Source organism: Anomaloglossus baeobatrachus, chromosome 2 (assembly GCF_048569485.1).
Source record: "Anomaloglossus baeobatrachus isolate aAnoBae1 chromosome 2, aAnoBae1.hap1, whole genome shotgun sequence".
Classification (NCBI taxonomy): Eukaryota; Metazoa; Chordata; class Amphibia; order Anura; family Aromobatidae; genus Anomaloglossus; species Anomaloglossus baeobatrachus.
The window spans coordinates 596313008-596338070 of NC_134354.1; the positions used below are offsets into that span (position 1 = coordinate 596313008).

The window sequence follows — 25063 nt, forward strand, 5'->3', positions numbered from 1 at the left end:
GCTCAACGTTATAAACTTCTGTGAAGCACCTGGGGGTTCAGGGTACTCACCAAACATCTAGATAAATTCCTTGAGAGGCCTAGTTTCCAATATGGGGTCACTTGTGGTGTTTTTTTTGCTGTTTACGTACCTTAGGGGTCCTCCAAATGCAACATGGTGCCCGCAAGCTTTTTCAGCCACATTTCCTTTCCAAAATTCAAATATTGCTCCTTTCGTTCCAAGCCCTCCCATTTGTCCATACAAAGGTTTCAGACCACATGTGAGGTATCACCGTGCTCATAAAAAAGTGGGTAACAAACATTTGGGTCAAATTTTTGGAATTACCTCTTGAAAAAGTGAGAGAATTGATGCTAAAACAACATTTTTGAGAAAAAATTACAATTTTCAATATGACAAAGTAACGTTATCAAAATCTGTGAAGTACCTGTGGGTCCAAAATGCTCAGTATACCCCTCAATAGAAGCCTTAAGGGGTCTAGTTTCCAAAATGGGGTCACTTGAGGGGGGTTCCTGCTGTTTAGGTACCTTAGGGGATCTGTAAAAGCAACATGGTGCCCGCAATCTGTTTCAGCCAACTTTGCTTTCCAAAATTCAAATATTGCTCCTTTCATTCCGAGCTCTCCCATTTACCCAAACAAAGGTTTCTGACCACATGTGGGGTATCGGCGCACTCATAAGAAAGTGGGTAACAAAGTGTGAGGTCCAATTTTTGGTGTTACCTCTTGAAAAAGTAATAAAATTAGTGCTAAAGTAACATTTTTAGGTAAAATGTTAATTTTTATTTTTTTTCATTCCGCATTACTTTAGTTCCTGTGAAGCACCTGAAGGGTTAATAAACTTCTTGAATCTGGTTTTGAGTACCTTGAGGGGTGCAGGTTTTAGAATGGTGTCACTTTTGGGTATTTTCTGTCACCCAGGCCTCTCAAAGTCACATCAAATGGGATGTGGTCCCTAAAAAAATGGTTTTGTAAATTTTGTTGAAAAAATGGGAAATTGCTGATGAACTTTGAACCCTTCTAACTTCCTAACCCCAAAAAATTTTGTTTCAAAAATTGCGCTGATCTAAAGTAGACAAGTGGGAAATGTTATTTATTAACTATTTTGTGTGACATATCTCTCTGGTTTATGGGCATAAAAATTAAAAGTTTGAAAATTGCATAATTTTTTTGTCAAATTTCAGATTTTTTCACAAATAAAATAAAAAAATATCATCCTAAATTTACCTCTAACATGAAGCCCAATATGTCACGAAAAAACAGTCTCAGAATCACCAGGATCCATTGAAGCATTCCAGAGTTATAACCTTATAAAGTGACACTGGTCAAAATTGCAAAAAATGGCCTGGGCATTAAGTACAAAACTGGCTTCGTCCTTAAGGGGTTAAAGCATAACCTCACAGACAAACACATACACTGAGCTGCCCTTGTCCAAAGAAACAATTGAGATGCTGGTTCTCTGTACTGTACCAGTATATCAGCAAAGGTAAAATTTAGTATATATATATATATATATATATATATATATATATATATATATATACACAGTACAGACCAAAAGTTTGGACACACCTTCTCATTCAAAGACAAATTCATTGTCCTGTTGAAAAAAAATGATGGTCCAACTAAACGCAAACCAGATGGAATAGCATGCCACTGCAAGATTCTGTGGTAGCCATGCTGGTTCAGCATGCCTTCAATTTTGAATAAGTCCCCAACAGTGTCACCAGCAAAGCACCCCCCACACCATCACACCTCCTCCTCCATGCTTCACGGTGGGAACCAGCCATGTAGAGTCCATCCGTTTACCTTTTCTACAAAAACATGGCGTTTGGATCCAAAAATCTCAAATTTGGACTCATCAGACCAAAGCACAGATTTCCACTGGTCTAATGTCCATTCCTTGTGTTCTTTAGCCCAAACAAGTATCTTCTTCTTGTTGCCTGTCCTTAGCAGTGGTTTCCTAGCAGCTATTTTACCATGAAGGCCTGCTGCACAAAGTCTTCTCTTAACAGTTATTCTAGAGATGTGTCTGCTGCTAGAACTCTGTGTGGCATTGACTTGGTCTTTAATCTGAGCTCCTGTTAACCTGTGATTTCTGAGGCTGGTGACTCGGATAAACTTATCCTCCGCAGCAGAGGTGAGTCTTGGTCTTCCTTTCCTGGGCCGGTCCTCATGTGAGCCCGTTTCTTTGTAGCGTTTGATGGTTTTTGCCACTACACTTGGAGACACTTTCAAAGTTTTCCCAATTTTTCGGACTGACTGACCTTTATTTCTTAAAGTAATGATGGCCACTCGTTTTTCTTTACTTAGCTGCTTTTTTCTTGCCATAATACAAATTCTAACAGTCTATTCAGTAGGACTATCAGCTGTGTATCCACCAGACTTCTGAACAACACAACTGATGGTCCCAACCCCATTTATATGGCAAGAAATTCCACTAATTAAACCTGACAGGGCACACCTGTGAAGTAAAAAACATTTTTGGTGACTACCTCTTGAAGCTCATCCAGAGAACGCCAAGAGTGTGCAAAGCAGTAATCAAAGCAAAATGTGGCTACTTTGAAGAACCTAGAATATAAGACATATTTACAGTTGTCTCACACTTTTTTGTTAAGTATTTCATTCCATATGTGTTAATTCATAGTTTTGATACCTTCAATGTGAGTCTACAATTTTCAGAGTCATGAAAATAAAAAAACCTCTTTGAATGGTGTGTCCAAACTTTTGGTTTGTACTATATATATACACATAAAACTCAATAAAATTGTAATTCTTTCAACATTCCCTTTAGCTGAAATTCCACAAAATAATCACTTTAAGCACAAAAACATAAAGTCATGACCTTAAGTATTGGCACCCTTAAAATTGTACCAGAAAATGAAGTATTTCTCCCAGAAACTTTTTGCAATGACACATGTTTCATTCACATCTTTGTTTCCTTTGTGTGTATTGGAACAACACAAAAAAAGAAGAGGGGAAAAAAGGCAAATTGGACATAATTTCACACAAGGCTTCAAAAATGGGGGCGTCAAAATTGTTACAACTTTACCAAATTTTCAGCAAAAAAATTTTTTTTGAGCATGTGATGCTCATTTACACTCAGATGTGGCAAAATCACACCTGAGACTAGATTAAAAAAAGAGAAGTTCAATCTTTGCATTGAGTGTCTGTGTATGCCACACTAAGCATGGGGAACAGAAAGAGAAGAGAACTATCTGAGGACGTGATAACCAAAATTGTGGACAAAATATAAACAATCTCAAGTACATCTCTAAAGATCCTAATGTAAAACATAATCAAGAAGGTTACAACCCATGGCATTATAGGTAATCTCCCTGGCCACGGAAAGCAGAGAAAAATTGATGAAAGATTGCAATGCAGGTTAGAACTAATGGTGGATAAGCAGCCCTAATCAAGTTCAAAAGAAATTTGAGCTGTATTACAGGCTCAGGCTGTGTCATTGCGAACTATCTGTCAACATTTGAATGAAATTCTACACTATAGTAGGAGACCCAGGAGGACCATTCTTCTGACACAAAGACATAAAAAAACTAGACTGCAGTTTGCCAAAATGTATGTCAGAAAGCCAAAATCATTCTGGGAAAGCGTCTTGTGAACAGATGAGACCAAGATAGAGCTTTTTGGTAAAGCACATTATTCCACTGTTTAACGAAAACAGAATGAGGTCTATAAAGAAAAGAACATAGCACATACAGTGAAATATGGTGGAGGTTTAAAGATGTTTTGTGGTTTTTTTGCTGCCTCTGGTACTGGGTGTCTTGACTGTGTGCAAAGCATCAAGAAATCCGAAGATTGCCAAAGGATTTTGTGTCGCAGTGCCCAGTGTCAGAAAGCTGGGTTTGCATCCTAGCTCATGGGTCTTTCAATAGGACAATGACCCAAAACATACTTCAAGAAGCACCCAGAAATGGATGGAAACAAAGCGCTGGAGAGTTCTGAAGTGGCAGCAATGAGTCCAGATCTAAATCCCATTAGACACCAGTGGAGAGATCGCTGTTGAGAGAAGGAACTTTTCATACATGAGGGATCTGAAGCAATTTGCAAAAGAAGGATAGTCCAAAATTCCATTTGCAAGGTGTAAGAAGCTTGTTGATGCTAATAGGAAATAATTGATTGAAGTAATTTATTCCAAAGTGTTTGCAACCAAATATTAAATTGAGGGTGCCAACAATTTTGTCTGGCCCATTTTTTTTTTTTTGTGAGATTTGCCTTTATTTCTCAGTTTTTTTTGTTCCAGTACAGACAAGGAAATAAATATGTGTATGACAAGACATGTGTACTTCCTATAATTTTCTAGGAAAAACACTACATTTTCTGGAACAATTTCAAGGGTAACAGCACTTTCGGCCATGACTGTATTTTGTTCATTCTATTCATGTATTGCGTGCTTTTCATTTACGTCGTTTATTCAGCTTCTGATAATACAGCCAATCAACACATTAAGTGGTGCCAACATTGGCATCTTGCTAAATAATCTCTAGACATTGCGTAGAGAGTACATCTTTCAAAGATAAGTCAACAAGATCAATCAGAGCAGAAAATTAGAATTTAGTATCTCTGAATTAAAATAAAGCTAAACTAAATTTTTAATTGGGGTGATCTAAAGGGGCACTTCATGTAATGATCTCTTTCATTTGTTGCTAATTGTTTGTTGCTGATGAAGTACAGTAAAACAAAGAGCATTGCTGAATAATGCAAGTAGCTTCAAATTAAAGATTTGTTGTCCTGTTACAACAAAAAGGCAGCAGCTGAACACAGTTTTATTGTACATTTTTCCAAGTTTTCTCTGTGTTCTCATGACAGTGAGCAATGTAAGAGCCGTCAATGTGACCTAGATTCCAGGCAAGTAATGTAGCAGTTTTTTTCCTTTTTTTTATTACATAGTCATTAAACCTAAAGGATGTTCTGTATTCAATAGAAATGTATCTTCCACGTCTACCATAAATATTTCTGGGGGTTATGACAACTGAACATACTATATCAAACAATGATCCTGAAGCAGACATTTTTTGGACTTCCCATCATTCTTTCCACTGACCACAAGATTTCATTCTTCTATTCTAAAAAATATCACACACGAGCATCTGAAAAATGGGAATCCCACCTACGAGATACCCAACCATGGGGAGTTTGTTAGCCTGTGAGCCATTTTTTTTACCTGGAAAGAAGGTCACCAGCTTTACTATGAAATTAATGGATTTGTGAATGGCTATAACATTGGTAGCCTATTCTTAGGATAGGTCATCAATATTACATCGTAGTGGCCTGATATTGATCACCCCCAACAATCAGCTGTTATCTGCTCTGTGTCACGTGGCAAGCGTGTTCAGACAAACCGAGGTCTGACGTGTAATGAAAAAACATTTAAACAACACTGCAGACAAGGGTGAAATACCGAGGACACAATAACAATGGTGGGCCCTGGCACTAGTGAGAGAGTAGGTGGACACCTCCTAACCTCACCTGAGCTGTCCTTACTCTCCTAACTAGTCCTTATACAGTTTCCGTAAATGTCACCGAGCGTGATAGGCGTCCCTATAAAGGCCCTATTAGTGAGAGGCGGGTGAGGTTCACTAGATCCACCACTGCACTAAAGAGACAAAAGGGTAGGGAGACAAACAGGGAATAAAGAACCAAAAGAGGAGAGGATACGACTTCAAGACTATCCGCAGCAGCTTCCTTCCTCCAATGCAGCTTTCCTACAAATGATTTGTATAGTCAGCAAAGCTTGCTGGGAGACCTGGCTATTTAAGCACAAGAGGGTGTGTCTGCAAAACAGGTGCAGCAGATCTCAACTGCAGCAGAGACTGCTGGAGAAGCTGCCAAAAGAAAACGGACATTAACTACTTCAGTGCCAAAGGAAACAAAATGACAATTAAATGCAGAGCCCTAGAGATAAGGGGCTCCAGACCTCAAGTGGCCACTAGTCTTCAAAAACAAGGAGACAATTGTGACAATCTGTGGCCAAAAGTACACAGTGTATGGAGCTAGAACCCCATAGCTCCATATGCTGTGTAGTGACTTTCTGGAGTACCGCAGCTTAGGTCTTATTTTCATCAGTGGCACTATACAATGTTTACCAAATTGGTGAATGTTCTACCAAGTGTTGCACCCCATTGAAGGATATGTAATAAATATCACATTTCTGGATAACCCCTGTAACTCCCATATACTTGAATGAAAAGAGTCACACACAAGGTCAGCCTCTTTAATAGAAGTCATCTTAAGGCTATGTGCACACACTGCAGTTTTGTTTCTCCAGCGAAAAATACACCCTCTGGCAGAAAAAAATCGCATTCGTTTTCAGTGCGTATTTGCCGCGTTTTGGTGCGTTTTTGCTCCTGCTTTTTATTAACATTGTCAATGGTAAAACGCAGGGAAAAAACAAGAAAAGTGACATGCTTCTGCTTTTTTCTGCAACCAAAACTGCAAAAAAAAAAAAAAAGCAATGTGTGCACAGCCTCTTGGATTTCTCATAGACTTTGCTGGGAAAGGTCATGCATGCAGTTTAGGACCAAACTGCACCATAAAATCAGCAAAAAGGGCAGCAAGAAAAAAAGCAGCGTGTGCACAAGCCCTAAAGGTGTCAGCCTACAACTACTCCACCTGGCTGAATGTCTGACACTTTCGTTTTATTCCAAATGCCCCCATTGATTAATCAGTGGCTCACTTTGAGCTTAGGTTATTTGGATCTTTGACATAGCTTAGTAAATACAAAATAGCTAAGATATTAATCGTTATTATGTAATCCTTTACCAGTAATACATTCTGTAGATTGAGGATGTAGTATTGTATAGAGAACTATTGCTTTTAATAACTAAGCTCGTAATTAAAACATGTGAAGCAGAAAACGTATTATAAAAAAAGAAAAAAATGACTATTGTCCGAATGACAGGGCGGCGTTGTGCCCAGCATGTACCTGCTTTGTAATTCAGTTCAATAATTACTGTACAGCATTAGGTGACCATGCAAGGTGATGGTGAAGGTAACCTTCCCTGGTCAACCTACACGATAATTGATCAAATTAATCCTGAAGAAAGTCCATGCTGTGAGTAAAAGATGTTTATTTGACCCTTTTCCTACATTGGATCATGTGCATCATCCAAGAAAAGCTAAATAGCTAAATAATTGCCTTGTTAGTCTTTTTTTATGTTAATTTTAGCATCTATATGTATTTTTCTTCTATTTTTTTTGCATGGCCATTATGACCTCACTTGTCAGTAGTGGCCCTGCTGCCCATAGCAACCCATCTTTTCCATAGGCGTTTAGTAAACAGCGGCTGCTATGGATAATAAATACCATTTTATGAGAAAGATTAGATATATGATTACATGTGTCAATTTGTCTTCTAAATTGAGTACAATTAGTCCATATACTGTTGATAAGAGGCTTGTGGCTAATGACTTGGTGGATTATTTGTTTTTGTCTATGTTAACCCCTTAGTGGCAGAGCCAATTTTGACCTTAATGACCAAGCCAAATTTATCAAATCTGTCCGGTGTCACTTTATGATGTAATAACTCTAAAATGCTTCAAAATATCCCAATGATTCTGAGATTGTTTTTTTCACATCACTTTCTACTTTATGTTTGTGATAAATGTAAGTCGATGTTTTTTTGCATCTATTTGTGAAAATATCAGAATTTTGGCAAAAATGTTGGAGTTTTCAAACTTTTAATATTTATATTCGTAAACCAGTTAGTCATGTTGTACAAAATGATCAAGAGATAACATTTCCCATATGTCTATTGTACAATTGTCTGATTTTAGAAACATTAGATTATTTTGTTAGGATGTTAGAATGGTTAATTTTTGTTTTAACACATAAGTTTTGTTTTTAGTGGTGAAATGGCCTTTTTGTGATTTTTATGCGCTTTTTTGTGTGTTTTTTTCACAGATTTTATTTTACTTTTTTACTTTTTCAATTAGTCCCACTGTGGGACATGCATATTTTTCACTTTGATTGCTGGTCTCATGTATTGCAGTACTCCTTTACTGCAACACCTGAAACCTGTCAGTGTCTCACTGCTTGTGCCTGTTAGACCCTGCCCAGAGCAAGATGTAACAGGCCAACATACCCTGGGTTCATGAGATGACCTCAGGGTACAATAGCAACAATTGGCACCCGTGATTATAATCATGAGGGGCCAATCCGGTTAATGGTGGACTTCTAACCCCCATTTAACCTCTTAGATACCACTGTTACAATTGACTGCAGAATTTGAGGGGTTGAATGGCTCCAATGCCGGTCGGAGCCAGTGTCCACAGGTGTCAGCTGTCATATAAAGCTGCCACCTGCTGGAATTTTGCCCTCGGGATAGCGCTTTTCACTTACTCTTCAGCACTGCTTTTAAGGACACTTAATGACCACAGTTAAAAGGCGTATTGGCGGTTATTAAAGGGTTAATGATTTTCGCCAGACATTTATAACTGAATAGTGTCTTGCAATAATTATCATTATTCATTTGTAGTGACCTTTGAAGCTCCCATACATTTATAAATTATTTCTTTCACCTATTGTCTTGTAGTTTTTCAATTAAATCTGATAGAACTGGAGATGACCAAATTTATTTCAGTGGAATTGAATTCTCATTCAATTTCACAAAACATTTTTAATCTCCAAAACATTTTTTGCAATTCGCTCCTAACAGAATGAGCAACAACTAGCTGTGCCCGCCATTTTTTTTAATCGTAAATGACCGGTAAACACTTTAAAGAAAAAAACCTCCCTGCTCACCTGTCCTTTGACCTCCACAGCCTGAGATGGCATGTTCAGGTGAGTATTTTTTTTTTACTTTCAATGTTTATTATGCTTTTGAATCTGGAGAGACATCAAAGCATAAAAATGAACATACAATTTGCTTAAAAAATGTCACTGCAAAACAAATTTCCCTGTAAAATCAACGCAATTTGTCAAATTCAAATCTTGGCAGATTTTTTGATTTTCTTTAGTTACAATTCAAAAACTTGTTAGCAAAGCATATTTTTATTATTTCTTTAATTTTCTATTTACAATTTTTGTTGTGGTGCATGCTTTTTTGCATTACCAGTTAGCAACACACATAAAAACAAAGCAGTTTTACTTTGTAAAGTTTTCGCTATTCTTTCAGTGCTGGATTCACACATGCATCTAAGGCCCCTTTCACACATCAGTTTTTTGCCATCAGTCACAATCTGTCAAATTTTGAAAAAAAAAACGGATCTGGCGACTGATGCCACTGGATCTGTTTTTTGCTCATCGACTTGTATTAGCGACGGATTGCAACGGATGGCCTCACGTTTCAACCATCGTTCGAGGGATCCGTTGAAAAATATTTGTCCGGACAGAGACGATGGCCAAAGTAACGTTTTTTGTGTACGTCGAAAAAACGGATAGCGACAGATCCATTGCCGTCTGTCGTTTGATACAATGGAAGCCTATGGCCTTAGGATCCGTCGCTATCCATCAAACATCAAATCCGGCGACGGATTCTGTTTTTTTTAACTGAGCATGCTCCAATTTATTATTTAGCCCCCAGCTAGTCGGATACGTTGAAAAATGGATCCGTCGCCTCAGTTTAGCCACAATCTGTGACGGATCCGTCAATCCGTCGAGAAAACGGATTGTGACTGATGGCAAAAAACTGATGTGTGAAAGAGGCCTTATAGTCAAAGAAACAGATACATCATAGAGGAAGAAAATATGTGAAAAAGAGTTTAGGCCAGTATGCATATGGGCTGTTTGGGCTGATGTATAGCAGTACTGGGTGGTGGGCTCACACTGGCTCACAGGGGAACAGATTAATTTCCTTGTGGGTTCCTGTGTAGGTGTCCCTGTGCCCTGCTTCATGAACAGTGGGCACAGCACACATCATGCAGTATGTAGGCTAGCAAATTACATTGTGTTCTCCATCACTAGCCTTGTATTCCCATCTTCACCACAAGGGGCAGCTTCACCACTAATCATTTAAAAGTTTATTGCTGTTGCTTAAAGGGGTTTTCTCATGAACAAAATTAGTTTTAATCAATAGATCTTGGAATAATACTAAATTCCTTAATTGGATGTGTTTAAAAAATGTTCCTGTGCTGAAATAATCTTACATAAGTGTCCCTGATATGTACTGTGTAATTGCTGTGTCTGACCATACAGGCAATGGTTTGATCATACTATATTTGCTGGGCAGGGGAGGAAGTAAAAAATATACAAACTTTACAGCATTAGAAGACAAATAATTTTTTTCTTTGAGGTAAAACATTTTTTTAAACAGGAAAGGAAATGTTTTACCTCACAAAAAGAATCAGCTATGATTCTGTGCTTTAATGTCATTATACTCTTTTGTGTCCTCCCCTGCCCAGGAGATGTGGTATAATCAGATCACGTCCATTACACAGTATATAGCAGGGGAACATACTGTATATAAGATTATCTCAACACAGGAACTTTTTTTTTTTTTTTAAACATATCCAATTGTGGAACTTTTTATTATTAAAATTAACTTTGCTCATGGGAAAACCCCTTTAACCCCTGCACCACCCGACCTGTTTTCACCTTCCTGATCAGGCTAAATTTAACAACTCTGACCAGTGTCACTGTAGGAGATAACTCTGGATTGCTTTCTGTATCCCAATGATTCTGACATTGTTTTTTCATCACATATTGTACTTCATGTTAGTGGTAAATTTAGGACAATATTTTTTCTGTTTATTTGTGAAAATATCAGAAATTTTGCGAAAATGTAGCAATTTTCAAACTTTGAATTTTCATGCACTTAAACCAGAGAGTTGTGTCACACAAAGTAGTTAATAAATAACATTTCCCACATGTCAACTTTACATCTGCACCGTTTATGAAACATAATTGTTTTATTGTTAGGAAGTAAGAAGGGCTAAATATTTACCAGCAATTTCTAACTTTTGCAACAAAATTTAGAAAACCATATTTTTGGGGGGACTCCATCATAGTTTAAGTGACTTTGAGTGGCCTATGTAACAGAAAATACCCCAAACTGACACAATTCTAAAAACTGCTCAAACCACATTCAAGCAGTTTATTAAGTCTTCAGGTGCTTTACAGGAACTAAAGTGATATGAAAGGAAAAAATTAAAATATTACTTTTTCTCACAAAAATGTTGCTTAGCCCCATATTTCGCATTTTCACAAAGGTAACAGGAGAAAATGCACCATGCAATTTATTGTGAAATTTCTCCTGAGTACATAGATACCTCATATGTGGTAGAAAACCACTGTTTGGGTGCACAGCAGTACTAGGAGGCGAAGGAGCACCATTTGACTTTTTGATTGCAAAATCAGCTGGAATTGATAGCGGATGCCATGAGGCATTTGCAGAACTCATAATGTGCCTAAACAGTAGAAAACACCAGGTGCTTTACAGAATGTTGTAACGTTGAGCCGTGAAAATAAAAAATAAGGAGCGTTACTTCATTTTTGGAGCACAGATTTTCCCAGAAGAGTTAGTGAACTCCATTTGCAAAGCCCCTAAGTGCCAGAAAAGTAGAAATCCCCTCAAGTGATCACATCTTAGAAATAACACTCCTCTGGGAATTCATCTACGTGTATAGTGACAATTTTCTTCTGGAAAACACCCATAGAGTGTAACACAGTGAATGTTGCAAAACTAAAAAGTTACAAATAAGGCCTTGTAGTGCCCAGTACATTGTACTGATCATACGTTGTGCCCAGCTTGTTCTTCTTGAGACATCCCATACATTAAGCAGGCTCTCCTTACTACAACAATGCCAAATATGTGAACGTTAACTTTGTTTTAGGCACATTGTGGGGCTCAGAAGGAAGGAAGACACTTGGACTTGGAAGTGAAGATTTTGCTGGTTTTCTTTTTGGTGGGGAGACAAAGCGCTTTTCCAGAGCCTTTGTGCTACCAGAAACATGGAAGCCATGTATTTTTCTGCTAACAGATGAAGGACCTGAGTGGGTACCGTATTTTTCGGAGTATAAGACGCACTTTTTTTTCCCCCAAATGTAGGGTGAAAGTGGGGGGTGTATCTTATAGTCTGAATGTGGCTGCAGGGAATGAGGGTGCTACGGTGGAGCGGGTCATCGGGAGCACGAGCAGGCTGTAGTTGCTCCTGCCGTGAGCACGTGGGCCCGCTCATTACATATGCACACTCGTCCTCCCGCCCATCATCCTTCAGCGCTGAAGCCAGCGCTGACAGGTGGGTGGGGGGTGCGCGCATAATTAACAGCCGGCGCATGATCACCCCTGGCAACTACAGCCTGGAGTGATTATGTGCGGCTGTTTTTACTGCCCTCCGCGCATCATCATCAGCGCGGGGTGCAGTGAATATTACGGTATACTCACCGGTCACTTCCCTGCAGCATCGCGATCTCCTCCTGTCTGTGCTGGCCAGCTGATCTGTGTAGACAGCGGTGAGCACAGCGATGACGTCATCACTGTGCACGCCGCTAGTCTCCACGCAGGTCAGCTGACAGGCAGACAGGAAGAGGAGCGATGCTGCAGGAGAACGGGGACGGCTCCACACAGATCAGCGGTGCTGCTGTCGCCACAGACAGGGGGAGGAGCAATGATGCATGGAGCAAGAAAAGGTGAGTATAAACTTTTGGGGTTTAGTGTGTGACACAGGATACATGCCATATAGCAGGATGGGGCCAAATTGCAGGATGGATGGGGGTATATAGTAGGATAGATAGGGTATATAGCAGGATGGATGGGGTATATATATTATGATGGGGGTATATAGCAGGATAGGGATATATAGCAGGATTGGGGTAAATAGCAGGATGAGGGCATATTCCAGGAGGCCAGTATATAGCAGGATAAGGCCATATACCAGGATGGGGTACATATATACAAGGATGGGGATCATATACAAGGCAGGAGGATCATTACCAGGCTGGGGTACCTTAGTAGAGAATTTGAGGACATTACTCCCATAACAGTGTCAGTAGCAGATCCTCGCCCCATAACAGTGTGTCATGACCACATTTTTTGCTTCAAATTTTATTTTCCTATTTTCCTCCTCTAAAACCAGGGTGCGTCTTATAGTCCGGTGCGTCTTAAAGTCCGAAAAATACAGTACTTGTTTTTGTGTGGGTTGAGTTGAATGCTGTTGGTGGCAATTTGATGCACAGAATTGTGTAACAAAGTATTTTGGATCTGTTCACATTTTTTCTGTTGTTTATGCTGAGCCTTTACATGCAGGTTTTCATCTACATCTCCAAAATTCGTGATTCAGGTGAATCCCTGACAGGTCCTTTCACTGTAATAAGGCAACAGATTTACTTTGGACTACATTTGGCCTCTGTTCAGCAGTGCCATGAGAGTTAAAAGTGACTACCTTTGTCTCATTACAGTGAATTTTCCATTCTGTAAGTTTGTCTGAATCACGTTTTTCAGAGAGTTATACCTAATCCCCGATGTAATTGCTGAGTGTAAAGCGCAGGATAATGTGAGTAGAAACCTTACTGCGATCTCTGGGAGGCAGAATAACGCATTTATGGGTTTGAACAGCCAAGGGTGGCATGGGGACTTCTCCTTGCTGTGAAAGCCGCGGCTCGGCTGTCACATAACCCAATGTCCTGGCATTGATTGCGTGGGAAAAGCTCCTCTGCATGTGCGATCGCTAGGATGTACCAGTAGTTTCAAGGTCCAAAAGGCACTGCAAACTAGGACGTAGAAGTACGACCAAAGCTAAAGGGTTTACGGCATGCTGACAAATGAACAGCTTACATTACACTTATACTTAAATAAGAAGTTTGAGCCCCTCTCTTCTAGTTAATTAAAATTAATTTATTTTTTCATTTCCTGCCACCACTTTCCCTTGCATTGGGGACTGGTAACTACCAGCATGCCTGGACTATTACAGACTTTCAGGACCTGCAGTGAGTAGTATTCCCAACACATTGCATTCCACAAAGGAACTTTTATAAACGTCACTTCACATGTAGCGGACACAACACAACCCAAAAATGTCTAAAAACCACACTGACATCGACCTTCACTGAAAAACATAATTTTATAATCAGTTAGCTTGTAAAAACTGCTGTTTACCCATTAAAATGCATAGCAATTAAGAATAATATTGGAAAGAGATATGTCAGGTGCTAAAATGGCTGCAAACACAGTCACTTTTTCATTTAAATCTATGGAACGTTTGTTGGATTTAGTGATTGATTATCCCATAATGTATATTTTGCATGTAGCTAAGAGTGGACACTTAGAATCAGTTACTGGAGGGTCCCACGGCACCCCAAGCAAGCATTGTTTGGAGCTCAAGTAATTCTGTGCATATGTGCCTCATTGGATTTGTTATGCATGTGGGTGTCCTTCCCTTGATACAGTGTTCCTAGGGGAGAATACCCTCATATTGCATCTGATGGACTGTGGCTCAAAATGTATTTGATTGCCTTGTATAAAATGGTACAATGAAAGGCACCATATACTAGAGTGCGAGCTCCATGTGACAAGTGCACAGTGTCTTATAGTGTTCTTGGCTTTTGTTTGTGATGTGAAAAGCCAATATCCTCATTAAGAGACCTTTTTTCTATTGTCTTGCATTCCAAGTTATATGTGGTATCAAATTTTGTATTCTAGTGGGAGTGCAATAGTCCTTCTGAAAGAGTATATATTTGGAATATTTTTTCATACATTATATAATCATATGTGTCTGTATATTTCTATTTTCAATATATTGACAGTAATGCTGATTTATTTTTCAGGGTTTGTTAAAGGTGGCAATAGATAATGCCCGAGCGCAAGAGAAACAGGTACAAATGGAAAAGACTGAGCTAAAGATGGAATTATTCAGGGAACGAGAATTAAGGGAAACCCTAGAAAAACAGTTTGCAGTAGAACAAAAGAACAGAGGTATTTGTCTATTTATGTTATTTCTATGATAATTTGTATTATTTGTATACAGTACCTTGATAAAGTTTTTTTTACATTCCACCCACAAACTTAAATGTATTTTATTGAGATTTTATGTGATTTACCAATACAGAGTTGCAAGGATTTCTTTGTTTTTCTATTAATTTTAAAAATATAAATCCGAAAATTGTAGCTTGCATTTGTATTCAGCCCCCACAGTCAATACTTTGTAGTACCACCTTTTACTGCAACTACTGCTGCCAGTCTTTGGGGTATATGTCTATCAGTTTTGCACAACAAGAGCCTGAAATCTTTGCCCATTCTTCCTTGCAAAATAGCTCTAGATCAGTGAGTTTGGATAGAGAGCATCTTTAACCTGCAATTTTCAACTCTTGCCACAGATTCTCAATAGAACTTAGGTCTGGACTTTGCTAGTTCCATTCAAACACATGAATATGCTTTTATCTCAACCAATCTAATTGTAACTGTTTCAGTATGTTTAGGATTGTTCTTTTGCTGGAACCTATGCCCCAGTCTCAAGTCTTCTGCATCCTCTAACAGGTTTTCCTCCAGGATTGCCCTGTATTGAGCTCCATCCATCTTCTCATTAACTCTATCCAGCTTCCCTGTACCTGACGTAGAAAAGCATCCCCACAGCATGATACTGCCACCACCATGTTTGACACTGGGGAAGGTGTTTTCAGGTTGATCTGCAGTGTTAGATCTTCACCACACATATAATTTTGCATTTAGTCCAAAAATTTCTACTTTGGACTCATCGAGCTAGAGCACTTCCACACGCTCACTGTATCTCCTACATGGCATCTGGAAAAAGGTTCTGTGGTGAGATGAATGAATGATATATACATTATATTAACATATTTGGATTGAAATATTGCACTTTTAACAGTAAATGGTGGAAGAGTATAGCAATCACTATAGATGGCCAGTCCTTGTGTGACTGATAATAATATATAATACAATCATTATGTCCAGAACTCAAAATCATATTTATATCTACCTAGTATATTTCACTACATTTGCTAGCATGCGGTCACTCGAGATTAATGCTAATACATGCCTATTTATAAATAACAATTATCGCAGAAAACCACATTATTGTAAGCCTTCGTTAATGATAATTTCGCAGTGTATATCTGCAAAATGATCAATAAAGAACATCAATAATATAATTAAAAAGGATAATTTTACACAAACATGATTACTGTTATGTCTGACTGATATCATTGAATTCTAACATGCAAATAAATGGTCTTCCTTTCACTTTTCCCTGCAGTACTATATTACTTGTTTGACTTAAAAATCAATATATTGTTTGTAAGATAACAGAAAAGGTATAAGCTTCCATTTTACCTAGGGCATCGGGTCTGACTCAATTTATCTAATTTATAAAGTAACACATCCAGCATGTTAAAACTTACATATAACAAAATTAGCTCCATATTCCGGTCATTGGTCTTACATTTAATAAAGGCAGTATTTATGGTATGAAAGTAAAAATACATTGTTCAGATAATCAATCATAAATATTATAATTCAGAAGAGTTACATCTATCACAATTTTTATTGGAGAAGTGTGTACGTTTTTGGGAGACCCAGGAATGTGCAAAATAATAATGAAAATAATAATTTTTATTTATATAGTGCCAACATATTCCTCAAAAAAAATGTTATATTTACTGATAGGGGCCAATATTAGGGATGAGCGAATACCTCAAATATTCGCCTTTGCAAATATTTGCCGAATAGGTCGCCGCTATTCGTCTATTCGCGAATATTTGATACGCAATGTAAGTCTATGGGAAACCCGAATAACAACTATTCGGAACTATTCAGGCTTCCCATAGACTTACATTGCGCATCGAATATTCACAGAGCGGAGACCTATTCGTCGGATATTCGCGAAGCCGAATGTTTGAGGAATTCGATCATCCCTAGTCAGTATCAATATACTAATTGATTTGCTATACACTGTACATTAGGCCTCTTTACACGTCCGTGTCTCCGGCACGTGTTTGATCCGTTTCCTCACGTAATGGAGACACGGGCATACGTAGAGCCATTAAAATCAATGGGTCTGCGCTCACGTGCATGTTCTGCCATGGACTATGTGTACGTGTGGAGCATACATGTGTCCTTGTGCTCCACACATCAACATGTCCGTTTTTCTCCGGCATCACGGGTGTCACATGGAACACAAATAAATCACACGGAGGTGTTCCGTGTGACATGCGCGGGAGAAAACACACGTGTTTGAGAAAAAAAAAAACTTTACTCACCTTCTCCAGCACTTGTCTCTGCCGCTGCTGTCACTTGCTTCCGTCCGCCTCTCATTATGCTCATTGAATATTCACTTCACTGCGGCCGGAAGCAGCAGCAGCGGGGAGTCGGCAGGACCGGAGCTCGAAGATCAGCACCACGGACAGCGACGCCAGGGACAGGTGAGCAGAAAGTTCCCATTCTCCGTGTGTTATCACGGATAACACACGGAGAACACACCTGTGCCATAAACATGGCTCACTGAGGACAATACGCACCTCTGACACGTCTGTGAAAAACGTGCGTGGTTTTTCACGGACGTGTGAAAGAGGCCTTAGGATGCATTTGAGAAAGAATTTATCAGTTTTTTCTATTTTCCTAATGGTTATGATTATTTAATATTATAATTAGATAATCAATTTGCTCATTGCATTCTATGTATGAAATAATTTTTGAATTGACTAATCCTGCCAAATAAATTTAATATGGTGTAGATGCTATGATTAAAATTTATATTAATTAAAAAATAAATATTTGAGGATTCTTGCTCATTTCTAACTATAGAATATATTATGTGAAGTAGAGGTCAGAGAATTTTCTGTAGTCTTAGTATGTGATTGGAATACTATAGTATCTGACCTAAACAAGACTAAGACAGTCCATCACAGTAATTAAATGGATGTTTCCTGTTTCAGCAATAATTCAGAAAAGACTTAAGAAAGAAAAGAAAGCAAAAAGGAAATTGCAAGAAGCCTTGGAATTCGAGACAAAGCGAAGAGAGCAAGCAGAGCAGACACTCAAACAAGCGGCATCCTCAGAAGGACTTAGAGTCCTTAATGGTAAGGCTGTGGTTTGTGTAAAAATAGAGTCATCTGTATGAAATATTACTTTTGTTACAATGCTTCTAAATTTGAAATGCAATTATGAATAAATATCTAATGTTTTAATGAAAATATGGACTGCAATGGAACAATGCAGAATTGAGTGTGTAAATTAGCTCAAATTAGTAAGATAGGTCAACAATAATATATCACATCAGTGGTTTCTATGGGCCAGCAGGCATTCCTGTTATCCTGGTCACATTAGATTGTTGATGGGAATGACGGTCAAGAAAAGTGTGCATGTGTATGGAGATCCGGGAAAGATATCTGTCAGCCAAATGAGTTCTTAACAAACAGTAGAGTTGATTGAATCGATTTGTTGCAAATCAAAATTGAATTCAAGTCATTTTTCTGTAAAAATTTGAATGTCCTGATAAATTTGAATAATTTACAATTTGATTTCCCATAATGCCTTGCAGCGATTACATGATATGGTAGAATGCAGCTAATCAGGAGCTATAGTAGCCTGTACAAAAGCCTAAAGGGGGCTTTACACGCAGCAACATCGCTAGCGATACAATGATAAAAATGTGCATTTTCCATATAATCAATAAATGAGGTAGGTGGATTCAATCACACCCACCCTCCAGGGAAACTAGCCACATTAAACCCATCCTTGCTCCATAAGCTAAATAGTAAATACTGAGTCTAGTGAACCATGTGCTGGAGATACACTACAGGATCAAATTGATCATAGTATAGAAAAAGAGCATTTCAAACTTACCCATAGTGTAAAGATAGTGGACTCATCCACTTGCCTGTACCCTACTGATGAAGCATTTGCGATAACGCGCGTCCGGGAGAAAGGTTGCTCACTCACCCACTTTGGGACTGCCAGCTGTAGACCCTCTATCTTTACACTATGGGTAGGTTTGAAATGCTCTTTTTCGATACTATGATCAATTTGATCCTGTAGTGTATCTCCAGCACATGGTTCACTAGACTCAGTATTTACTATTTAGCTTATGGAGCAAGGATGGGTTTAATGTGGCTAGTTTCCCTGGTGGGTGGGTGTGATTGAATCCACCTACCTCATTTATTGATTATATGGAAAATGCACATTTTTATCATTGTATGTCTATTTTTCAATAAAATTTAGATTATATTTGAATAAGTCTTCTTACGTGTGTTTTGCACGAAGTATTCAATTGTTTGGGAGTATATTCCATAATATTATCCATACAGGGGCTTGTGATTGCTTTCACTATGATAAAATTGAAAAACTCTATTTTCCCCTTTTTGTCTATGACCTATTTGATAACATCGCTAGCGATGTTGCTGGTGAAAGGACCCGCCCACGTCGGTTGTGCGTCACGGGCAAATCGCTGCCCGTGGAGCACAACATTGTTAGGACCCGTCACACGGGACTTACCTGCCTAGCGACGTCGCTGTGGCCGCCCAATAGGAGCGGAGGGGTGGAGGTGAGCGAGCGTAACATCCCGCCCACCTCCTTCCTTCCTCATTGTGGGCGGCCGCAGGTACGGTGATGTTCCTCGTTCCTGTGTGGTGTCACACGTAGCGATGTGTGCTGCCACCGGAACGACGAAGAACCAGCATCCTGCAACAGCAACGATTTTATGAAAATGAACAACGTGTCAACGATCAACGATAAGGTGAGTATTTTTGATCGTTAACACTCGCTCGGAGCTGTTACACACAACGACGTCGCTAACGACGCCGGATGTGCGTCACGGAATCCGTGACCCCGGCGATATATCGGTAGATACTTTGTTGCGTGTAACGAGGCCTTAAGTACGGAATTCATAAACTATTTTAGGATAATTTTAAGATAGTGAGGGTTTGTCAGAGTTCACAGCTTGGCAATAGGTAAAGGAAGAGAAATCCCTAAAATATTGCAGTAATACTTTAGACAGTAATATGTTGAAAAACTATAGCAGTGAAGAAAATGAGATTACGGGTATATGAACATGAATAGTATTTAGTGCAGAAATTTCTGCACCATTTCTAAATCCCTTGTCCGGAAAAATGCAGCATTTTTGATACTTTTTTGCTGCTCATTTTTGGTGCAAATTTCTCCCATTCATTAGAATTGACATGCTGCAGAGTTAAATATGCACCGAATGGGCATCGAGAAAATAATCAACACGTGCATGAGACTTCTGGATTCTTATTGACTTTGGGGGTATCAGGAATGCCATCTGATTTTGTGTCAAATCTGCACTGAAAAATACATAAAGAAACATGATAAAAGTGCATCATGTGCACACCGTCTAATACGTTGAATAATACAGTGGTAGCATCTGTCCATTTGAATTACAATTATACATTTATTTTTTTTTTTAAATACAAAAAGAATCCAAAACCCAGACCTTTGATTTGGTCTACTGCATGCCACATACAATTATTTGTTTTGTTTTACACTTATCTCTTACTAGTAAAATGTTACATCTGTACATGCCATAACAATAAAATTCACTGATGCAGTTGCTGGGTTTTTGGACATATACCTACCTATTTCTTATCACACTTTTTTGGGAAGGGCATTGAATTTTGTGGAAAAACATAAAAACAATTAATGCAGACATTTAACTGTACAAGTCTGTTTTTTTTCCACAGCCATTTTACTAGTTCAATTTGACAATCCCACAGGCCACGTGCATATTGTGGCCAGCTGCCACATTTTGTTTGCTGTGCATGTAACTACCATTTATTATTATATCCTTTTTGACAACAGTTTAATAATTGGAGTTGAAAAGATTGTCAAAAAATATTTATAGTGTTGTGCAAAATGTTTGTTAACAGCAAAAATAGTGGTTGTAGTGGATGGAGTAATGTAAAAGAAAAAAAGAAACCCATAACATGGTTACGAATGTGAGAGCTGCTAGCAGCAGCACAATCAATGGCTCAAGCTGGCGAAGCACTGCACTCACTGACACTAGCTGACCAGCGGAAACACTGCACTCACTGGGACTAGCTGGTCAGCAAAAGCACCACACTCACTGGCACTAGCTGGTCAGCAGATGCTCCGCACTTACTGGCACTAGCTGGCCAGCAGAAGTACCACACTCACTTGCACTATTTGGCCAGCAGAAGCACCGTGCTTACTGGTACTACCTGGTCAGCAGAAGCACCCCATTCACTGGCACTAGCTGGCCAGCAGAAGTACCACACTCAATTACACTAGCTGGTCAGTAGAAGCACCACACTCACTGGCACTAGTTGGCCAGCAGAAGCACCCCACTCAATGGCACTAGGTGGCCAGCAGAAGTACCACACTCAATTGCACTAGCTGGTCAGTAGAAGCACCGCACTCCCTTGCACTTGCTGGCCAGCAGAAGCACCACATTTATTGGCACTAGCTGGTCAGCAGAAGTACCACACTCCCTGTCACTAGCTGGCCAGCAGACGCTCCGCACTCACTGGCACTAGCTGGCCAGCAGAAGTACCACACTCACTGTCACTAGCTGGCCAGCAGAAGCACCCCACTCACTGGCACTAGCTGGCCAGCAGAAGTACCACACTCACTGTCACTAGCTGGCCAGCAGAAGCACCACACTCACTGGCACTAGCTGGCCAGCAGAAGCACCACACTCTCTGGCACTTGCTGGTCAGCAGAAGCACCCCACTCACTGGCACTAGCTGCCCAACAGAAGCACCACACTCACTGGCACTTGATGTGCAGCAGAAGCACTGCAGTCACAGGCACTTGCTGGCCAGCAGAAGCACCACACTCACTGGCACTAGCTGGCCAGCAGAAGCACCACACTCTCCGGCACTTGCTGGTCAGCAGAAGCACCCCACTCACTGGCACTAGCTGCCCAACAGAAGCACCACACTCACTGGCACTTGCTGTGCAGCAGAAGCACTGCAGTCACAGGCACTTGCTGGCCAGCAGAAGCACCCCACTCACTGGCACTAGCTGGTCTGCAGAAGCTCCACACTTACTGGCACTAGCTAGTCAGCAGATGTATCGCACTCACTGGCACTAGCTGGCAGAAGCATCGTGCTTACTGACAACAGCTAGGTGATAAGAAATACTACCAAATACTGGCTATATGTAGCCACCTTTATCTCTGGAAAGCATATTTCAGAGGAGGACCTTAAAGCGGGCTTTACACGCTGCGACATCGCTAATGCGGAGTCGTTGGGGTCACGGAATTTGTGACGCACATCCGGCCGCATTAGCGATGCCGTTGCGTGTGACACCGATAAGCGATTTTGCATCGTTGCAAAAACGTGCAAAATCGCTAATCGGCGACATGGGGGTCCATTCTTAAAAATCGTTACTGCAGCAGTAACGAAGTTGTTCCTCGTTCCTGCGGCAGCACACATCGCTGCGTGTGACGCCGCAGGAACGAGGGAGCTCTCCTTACCTGCCTCCCGGCCGCTATGCGGAAGGAAGGAGGTGGGCGGGATGTTACGTCCCGCTCAGCTCCGCCCCTCCGCTGCTATTGGGCGGCGGTTCAGTGACGCTTCAGTGACGTCGCTGTGACGCCGCACGGACCGCCCCCTTAGAAAGGAGGTGGTTCACCCGTCACAGCGACGTCGCCGGACAGGTAAGTATGTGTGACGGCTGTTGTGCGACACGGGCAGCGATTTGCCCGTGTCGCGCAACAGATGGGGGCGGGTACCCACACTAGCGACATCGGGACCGATATCGCAGTGTGTAAAGTAGCCTTTAGCGAATAACTTTGTAAAATGTATTGCCATATTGACTATTTAGAAAGTTAGTATAATAGAAAAAATTACTTCTTCAAGCAAGGTAAGAAAGGAAGGCATTTTGAGGATTGCAAAAGGAAACAAAGTAATAGAAACATCTGACAAATGATGAAAGAGACACAATGAGCAGAGTGCCCCCTTATTATTTTATAGGCAACTTGCTGATGAAAGTGTTTATGGCAAACAGGGATTCCATTACAGGGGCACCATAGGCATTTTTTTTATACCATGCAGTACCATTATATCTTGGAAAACTAACCATATGCACATAAAGTGCATAAAAACAGTGATTTCCATTAGTCACCTAAAACTCAAAAATAGCTAATATGTTACTAATGAAATTCTAGATAGCTCATGGTAACATATAAAAAATATATATAAATATAAATGCATCAGCATTTCAGAAAAAATGCAGATATTAATATATGTGTAAAATCACTTGTATTATTTAATTTCTTATTATTATTTTTTTTTTCTTGTAGCACTAACACAGTTTTTTAAAAAAAAAATAAAATATTTAGCCCACTGTCTGCTAGTGCAGCAAACGGTAATAAAAATATATACATCTTTTATTACTACTAGTAAAAAAATAAAATTTTGTACTGTGTACAGACCGTAATTTTGCTATGGTGGGGAAATTAGTGGCCACAAAAGAAAAATAGAAAACAGAATGAAATTGAAGGAAAAAAAAATCGAGGATTGAAGAAAAATATATAATAAATGGATAATATAATAACGTCACTGGCATGACAGGAAGATATGGTCACAATCTTTATTATTAGAAGGTTAGCGGAAAATGAAGTGAGTACTATAGTGCCACCGAAAAGTAAATATACGTTATGTGCCATGGTCTTAGTGTGCGCACAGTAGGTTAAATCCGGCTGTATTTCAGCTGCTAATGTCATTCATTTTTGTCTCTGCTTTCAGAGGCTTTGACCCCGGAGATAGAATCTGACCGCAATGGGGCCAGAACAGATGCTGAAAGGACAATACAAGGTAAGATGTGCAAAATCCATAAATCTAGATTTTTGCATGTGAGTGTTCTCTTGTTATAGTATGCTATTCAACCATGCAGCTCACCATCTGGCTGGAATGAACACAAGGTCACATTTGCACTGCTGTTTATTACAGTAAATTAATTTGGTTATGTTTAAAATAACAGGTAATGGGTCAGCTCCAGCGCACACAATGCACAATCATATCTTCTATTATCAGGTGTTTGGTTCATAACTAATGGAAGAGAACAATATTTTTCTGAAATCTATTGCAGAATATATTAGTCTTATTTTAGAGTTTGTGTAGCTTTTATTGCGAAGCTTTGTCCATATATACCTGTAGTAGAAACCATGTTTCAGTGATTTTATTTTTAGTCCAGCAATGAAGAAAAGTCCAGCACATCTAAAAAATAAACTTTTATTTGAAAAAATATTGTTTAACAATTCAATAGAGAAAAATGTCCTTACAAGAAGGGTTTACACGTTTCAGGGCATAAGGGGCATGCATGCCCTGAAACGCGTAGACGCAGCTTGTATGGTCATTTTTCTCTATTTAATTTTGAAACAACATTTTTTAAATAAACAAAGTTTATTTTTTCGAGGTGCTAAACTTTTCTTCATTGTTGGGCTATTATTCCTTGGAATCCTCTCTCCGTAGCGATATCCCCAGGACAGGCGAGCTAGATTTTTTCTACTTTTTCTTGATTTGTTTTTGATGTATTTCATAACACAGAAATATGTTGGCATTACAAACATAATGAGATGTTAACGAATAAGGTTCCCTTTACACATACGTTTCAATTTTTACATAAATAACAACAGGCCGTTTCTAACACGTGTCTCATCTGTTTTGAATCCATTTTACTTTTGGGGTTTTTTTCTCATTCGTTTGTAAAATTGGAAGGTAACCTGTGAACGTTTTTTTCCATTGACACATAGCAATGAATCAGTTAAAAACAGTAAGAAAAGGATGTCTTCAAATTTGCATTTTTTTTTGATGTATCCTTAGAGATTTAAATGGCCAACTCTAATGCTCAAATACTAATGAAAGTAGAATATGCTACTTTCGCTCCATCCAGCCTCTTCTTTCCTTTGATGCACTTCATCCTCTTTGGACACCTTCATTCTGCACCTAGAACTCGAATGATGCACTTCGTAATGTCATGACTTGTGATGTCAAAGGCCTATTTGACACAACAGGAACATGTCCAAAGAGGATGTCGAGTGGTAGAGGAAAAAAGATATATACCACGGCAGCAGGTGAAATGAGAGGTGGGTATCATTTTTAACCTTTTTCCAGCCTTTGCCAGTTCAGAACAATGGTGGCCGGTCAGTTTTCATTTTACTGAATTCACAAAGGAGAACC

General features: G+C 39.4%; 1 protein-coding gene across 9 annotated transcripts in view; it reads left to right on the top strand.

Moving 5' to 3' along the window:
• The window catches only part of DACH1 (dachshund family transcription factor 1), a 509086-nt gene that overhangs the window by 462634 nt on the left and 21389 nt on the right, over positions 1 to 25063 (top strand). For 8 of the 9 annotated variants that reach the window (XM_075336822.1, XM_075336824.1, XM_075336825.1 and 5 more), the window contains 3 exons: positions 14714 to 14861; positions 17837 to 17980; positions 23630 to 23698. In XM_075336822.1, the coding sequence (XP_075192937.1) occupies positions 14714 to 14861; positions 17837 to 17980; positions 23630 to 23698 (361 nt within the window). The remainder of the gene's footprint in view (positions 1 to 14713; positions 14862 to 17836; positions 17981 to 23629; positions 23699 to 25063) is intronic. The other variant, XM_075336823.1, reaches the window with a different exon arrangement.